Source organism: Pecten maximus, unplaced genomic scaffold (genome assembly GCF_902652985.1).
Source record: "Pecten maximus unplaced genomic scaffold, xPecMax1.1, whole genome shotgun sequence".
NCBI lineage: Eukaryota > Metazoa > Mollusca > Bivalvia > Pectinida > Pectinidae > Pecten > Pecten maximus.
This window is the reverse complement of record NW_022979512.1, coordinates 13,039-20,233: the sequence shown is the minus strand read 5'-3', so window position 1 is coordinate 20,233 and position 7,195 is coordinate 13,039. Positions and strand designations below refer to the sequence as shown.

Genomic DNA, 7,195 nt, shown 5'->3' with positions numbered 1-7,195 from the left:
CGTTTTGAATTTTCTTTTAAAGCATGGGGCCGCGGTGGCCGAGTGGTTAAGGTGTCTCGACACGTTACCACTAGCCCTCCACCTCTGGGTTACGAGTTCGAAACCTACGTGGGGCAGTTGCCAGGTACTGACTGTAGGCCGGTGGTTTTTCTTCAGGTACGCCGGCTTTCATCCACCTTCAAAACCTGGCACGTCCTTAAATGACCCCGGCTGTTAATAGGACGTTAAACAAAAACAAACCTAACAATCCAAAAGTTTTAAAGCATATCAGTCACAATAAAAAGAAAATTGAATGGCGTTCCGTTGAAATAACATAATTATAACTCACTCGTATGACAGGATGTTTGATATTTTGTCATACTCGTGAAATATATGTTATATTCAATGTGAAATCATTCAATATTCTCTATTTAGTATTTTACGAAGATCTTGAATAGTCCTGTCTTTCTTCTTGTTATGCTTACCTCATTTTGACAAACACTACTATTCCAGCAACAATGACCATTACACCCACACCAGTCCCGGCAAATATCGCAGTTTGGCTATCAGATCCGCTTGTCATCGCTTTCGTTTCTATAATGGAAGAATATATACATATTTTTCCATAAAAAACTTTAAACCATATCGCTATTTTTGCAAAAGGAAAAAAGAAGAAGGTTAATTTGTATTAAACTGTTAGGTTATACATGCCTTACATGATCTTACATCAAGATAACATACCATTACATTTTCCGTCAAACTTTCTACAAATGTCATTTTTACAGTTAGTCGGACAGGTGTGGTTGCAAGAACTGCCATGAAATCCAGGGTCACATTCTGTAAATGAAAGCGATGTTATTGTATTAATTTGATATGAACAATTTCTTCACGGCAATTCATCATTTTTGATGCAACTAATTTTGATTCATATGCGATAACAAATGCATAAAAAACAATCGCTAGCCAGTATAAAGGTATTCCTATGAAATATCTGAATACAGATAATTTTTCATGGGTGATTCAGGGAAACCGAGGGGTCGTCACTTATCAGTCACACACTGTATTCAGATTGACGACACCTATAACCTGTCTATCACTCCATGGTCATACACTGTTTTTCGGGGGTTTGTTTAAACTACATGTACAATGCTCCTTTAAAGAATGATAATATAACTGGATTCAATAGTTCAATGAATATAAATATACATTATTTCATGTTTTTTAGGGGTTTTTTTTCATCCTGAAATGTATTTTGCCCAGGCAAGCTGTTTCATAGACCTAAGAACACACATACACGCGCACGCACGCATTCACACACACGCACGTTTCCACACTACCTTCACACTGTCCGTCGAGCATGGCACACGTTTTTAAGCAGTTTTCTGGGCAAGACTCGATGCAGAAGTTTCCGTGGAATCCATCAGCACAATCTACAATAATAGAGGATTCGACAATTCAGCACCAGTATTTCAGTTCAAACCGATGTATACATGTATCAAATAATCGTACAATCACGGATGCTGTTTCGTAACAAAATGCTACAAATGGTATAATCACACGTTCATGTATAATTCAAATGAATGAAACTCATTTCGCTGCATGACTATGCAAAATCACGGTAGCATCCAAATATTAATGACATTCATTTTAACGTTTGCTTGCCCAACCTGTACTTATATATTGCATGCTAAGTTTTTATGCCCGCTAGAAGACATGCAAAGCCGTACCCCTTTCTGCTATATTACTAAGCTTTACCAATATATATGTTTCTGGGGTTTTTATTTGCTCAGTAATGTCCAAGACTATTCAATGGTTTGTTGTTTATTAACGAATATATTTTACAAATAAGCCGGATTTTTGTTTTTCTAACATTTTTTAACACGAGTGATAATATAAAAACAATCTGCCATAAGAGTTGTTTTATTGTCTAGCCGTATAAGCACTACTTAACAATTTGTCTGTGAGTTTAACTTAATCATTACCTCGCTAAAGACACTTGCATTAACATAGCTTTTCTACGGGTATCATTAAGAAGGCTGAGGATGGAGGTTTAGAACACTCTGTTCCATTTTCAATTAACAACTGATACTATTGACCTACATACGTCACATCGCATCATATTTACACCTTTTATCGTGATCATTATCTTTATTCACGATAAAGGAAAATTTGACTTACCAGTGCACCGACCATTTACCATGTCACAAATATTGGTCTTGCAGTTGTCAGGACAGGACTGATTGCAGTGAGTGCCATAGAATGTATCATCACATTCTGAAAAAATACACTTGTTTGATACCACCAGTTTCATTCAATTTACAACTGATGTGAATTTAAATCATTTCATGATAACTTCTGTCGTGGACAAAGACTGAAGAACGTCTACAATACCATATGTAGGTAGTTTATGGAAAACAATAAACGATTTTTGGTGTTACTTTGAACGTAGATGTAACGTTTTCTAAGCAAGCTATTAGTTCTCGAAATATCAAATGATCCCGTAGCTTTCATGTGAAATTGTTTAGCATGAAAGGACGGATGGAGCATATGAGAACAAATTTACTTACTTAAACAATTGCCCGAAGTTTTGATGCATAAATCAGGACTACATCCAGTCGGGCATGGTGTACAGGTTGGTCCGTAGTATCCATTCTTACAGTCTTAAAAACAATGTAATTGATTCATGAGATACTGTATATTACTTCACAAGCAGTTATGCCATGGTTATTTAAAGTGATTGATTACATGTATTCTTCAGTTTTGGAACTTGATGATAACAATAATAGAAAATAATGCGCAAGTGCAATGCTGTCTTTTTCTAAAGAGAGGAATTTGGTTAATGTTAACTACCAATGTATTCTGATTTTTCGGCCGATGTATCTACATTTCCTTGTGTAAGAGATCGGTTGAATAGCAAACGTGTAGGAATTATCCAAAAATGTACGCTGTCAAGACAGATTAAGCAATATATTCCATTCAAATTATGACGGGCGAAAACAACATTAATAACACACTTTTTAGGACTTATTAAATATAACATGCATATTCAGACAAGGAAATCTGCTTTCAAGCCGCCAGTGTGAATGCTGTAGTGTGAATTACATAATGCATATATACAGGTAACATCATTTGTATCGTTTATCTGTAAAATTGACCAAAGGAATACACAAGTACATTTTAACATATAGTTGTATTCCTATCTCAGAATTTTTGGGTTTGGTTGTCAATAATTTAAATTGATCACCGTATCAAATATGCATCTGTTTCACACACGAATGTTCAATGTGCTACATTTGTAACAGTACCTCATTTCGTTAATCTTATTCTTTAGACCAATAAAATGATGTACTTTAAAACGTAACTCACAATTTACAGCATCTCTTCCTGTTAAAAACGCATTGACGTACCAGCCGAATATCTTCATGAAATTGTATTTCTAAGAACATAGTTTGACGATCTTTACATTAACCAACCAGAACTTTTAGGTCGCTTGAATTTCGATTTTAGCTTTTTTATACCTACCATTCGAGTTTCCTCAGATAGATTTCCTTAATTTCATTTCAGCGTGAAGTATACTTTTATCACAAAAAGCACATAAAACCATATGCCACCACGTTCGTTTTACTACCATGGCCACATAATGATACGTATTAATTAACAACTGAACCATATTTCTTAGGATGTTGGTGGATTTCTTCTTTCCCCAATAATATTCACCTTAAAGCATAAAAAGACGTTTTGATGTATAAATGTATCCTAACAAGCCCTAGTACCTAGTACTCGGATGTATTACTGTATCCTAACAAGCCCTAGTACCTAGTACTCAGATGCATAACTGTATCCTAACAAGCCCTAGTACCTAGTACTCGGATGTATAAATGTATCCTAACAAGCCCTAGTACCTAGTACTCGGATGTATAACTGTATCCTAACAAGCCCTAGTACCTAGTACTCAGATGCATAACTGTATCCTAACAAGCCCTATTACCTAGTATTCGGATGTATAACTGTATCCTAACAAGCCCTAGTACCTAGTACTCGGATGTATAACTGTATCCTAGCAAGCCCTAGTACATAGTACTCGGATGTATAACTGTATCCTAACAAGCCCTAGTACCTAGTACTCGGATGCATAACTGTATCCTAACAAGCCCTCATACCTAGTACTTGGATGTATAACTGTATCCTAACAATCCCTAGTACATAGTACTCGGATGTATAACTGTATCCTAACAAGCCCTAGTACCTAGTACTCGGATGTATAACTGTATCCTAACAAGCCCTAGTACCTAGTACTCGGATGTATAACTGTATCCTAACAAGCCCTAGTACATAGTACTCGGATGTATTACTGTATCCTAACAAGCCCTAGTACATAGTACTCGGATGTATAACTGTATCCTAACAAGCTCTAGTACCTAGTACTTGGATGTATAACTTTATCCTAACAAGCCTTAGTACCTAGTACTCGGATGTATAACTGTATCCTAACAAGCCCTAGTACCTAGTACTCGGATTAATAACTGTATCCTAACAAGCCCTAGTACCTAGTACTCGGATGTATAACTGTATCCTAGCAAGTCCTAGTACCTAGTACTCGGATGTATAACTGTATTCTAACAAGCCCTAGTACATAGTACTCGGATGTATAACTGTATCCTAACAAGCCCTAGTACCTAGTAGTCGGATGTATAACTGTATCCTAACAAGCCCTAGTACCTAGTACTCGGATGTATAACTATATCCTAACAAGCCCTAGTACCTAGTACTCGGATGTATAACTATATCCTAACAAACCCATAGTACCTAGTACTCGGATGTGTAACTGTATCCTAACAAGCCCTAGTACCTAGTACTCGGATGTATAACTGTATCCTAACAAGCCCAAGTACCTAGTACTCAGATGTATAACTGTATCCTAACAAGCCCTAGTACCTAGTACTCGGATGTATAACTGTATCCTAACAAGCCCTAGTACCTAGTACTCGGATGTATAACTGTATCCTAACAAGCCCTAGTACATAGTACTCGGATGTATTACTGTATCCTAACAAGCCCTAGTACATAGTACTCGGATGTATAACTGTATCCTAACAAGCCCTAGTACCTAGTACTCGGATGTATAACTGTATCCTAACAAGCCCTAGTACCTAGTACTCGGATGTATAACTGTATCCTAACAAGCCCTAGTACCTAGTACTCGGATGTATAACTGTATCCTAACAAGCCCTAGTACATAGTACTCGGATGTATTACTGTATCCTAACAAGCCCTAGTACATAGTACTCGGATGTATAACTGTATCCTAACAAGCTCTAGTACCTAGTACTTGGATGTATAACTGTATCCTAACAAGCCCTAGTACCTAGTACTCGGATGTATAACTGTATCCTAACAAGCCCTAGTACCTAGTATTCGGATGTATAACTGTATCCTAACAAGCCCTAGTACCTAGTACTCGGATGTATAACTGTATCCTAACAAGCCCTAGTACCTAGTACTCGGATGTATAACTGTATCCTAACAAGCCCTCGTACCTAGTACTCGGATGTATAACTGTATCCTAACAAGCCAGTGTCGTACCTGAGCAGGCTCCAGTTCTACTGTTACATGTACCTCCTGCACAATTTCCTGGACATGGAATGCAATAATCACCGACGTTATAAAATCCGACGGCGCAAGAATCTGTAGGAAAAACAGGGTTAGATATTGATAGATACAGTTTAAACTAAATTATATATTTTGCTTTCATTTATATATTTTACTCAGGCATAGACTAATAGTTAATTCTATGCCAGACGTAATTAAAACCGTATACTGTTAACACTCCAAATTGTATACATCGTTTGATTTCCGTTATAAATGACTTTGCGATATGGGATCTTATCATGCCATAACCACTTCACGAAAAAGAAATAAAAAGGACAAATATTGCAGGAATGTTTGAAATCGTAACAGAATGTAGCGAATGCGTTCTGTAAAAACGATATGGTTATTAATCAATTGTCCAATATATAGCTGTACCTGTATTTGATATTGTATTATATGTTGCAAAAGGACTAAAAAATGTATGTTGTTGGTTCAATTTATTTTAATCTAGAATAAATGAAATCAAAATCGATCCAATTGTTTTCTGATGTCTATCTCCAGATAAAAAATACATTTAAATGTGTATCTCAGTCTCATTACCATAGTCGAAGTACCGGTATTCGAACCTGCCATAAAATACCCATGTATACCGTAAAACTGTGTATGTAAAGACCGCTTCGAACAGTCCCGCTCGGTTCGCGCTTGCGTTTTGATCAATGACAGGGATGAGATATTCATCAATAACAAACTAAAAGCCAGATCATCTGGCAACAACACAATTGTGTACAAAAATAATTTTTGAACTTTACATCTATATACACTCGAAATCCCCTTTAAAGTTATCAGTACATACATGCATAAATAATATTTAAAATTAGTAATTTTATGATAGCAATTAGGAAATATGATGGTCGGATCACTATATTTTATCAGTGCACAAGGTTCTGTATCACATCATACACATCCCTTATGTTTCGGGATCAGCATCGCATATTGTACACCATTGGAGTACAATACAATGATAACGTTGCGGTTTGTTACCACTGTGCCCCCAGACCTTTCATTTGCATGCAGTAAAAGACATACATAAATATGTCACATGTCAGGTGATAGGTACGATGGCCCACAGACGCCGTCATGACAACTGCTTTGGTTTAAAAGAAGTTGTCGGTATCTTGTAGGTTATTGGCATGGCATTTGCTTTAGTATAAAGCACTTGCCAAGATAAAATGTCATTTTGCTTCTTTGGCAACTACTTTACTAAAGCTAAAGCAGTTATTTTGTCATGTAGCTGTATGGCCCATGTTAGGTATTACGAAGGACGTCTGGATTTTGAGACAATTTACATTCAATAATCAATAACGCGTCTTACAAGTGTGCTCGATCAGAATGGCTCCCATTCCATGTGTCATGTTTCAGTTATGAAGTATAACATTTACAACTGCTTCAATGTCGCTTGAAGTGGGGGAGACGCGAATATCAAGGTGAGCGTGTCTGAACCTTAAATGACCCTGTCGCTGTACTCCGACATCAGCGGCGATTCATTCTTTAACACATTATCTGGTCTCTCTTTGATCGGGTCTGGTCTCAATTGTGATCTGGTCTCTTAGCTCAGAGACCAATTCCC

At 36.9% G+C, this 7,195-nt stretch overlaps 1 protein-coding gene across 1 annotated transcript; it reads right to left on the bottom strand.

Moving 5' to 3' along the window:
- Positions 1–464: 464 nt before the first annotated feature.
- On the bottom strand, positions 465–6,980 carry LOC117318775 (multiple epidermal growth factor-like domains protein 10; the record flags this gene model as incomplete). Its single annotated transcript, XM_033873724.1, has 5 exons — positions 6,941–6,980; positions 5,563–5,664; positions 2,158–2,253; positions 1,317–1,409; positions 465–573 (listed from the first exon to the last, which is right to left on the bottom strand). Coding segments are annotated over exons 1-5 (440 nt in total), but the record flags the coding sequence as incomplete, so codon positions are not given.
- Between the last annotated feature and the right edge of the window lie 215 nt (positions 6,981–7,195).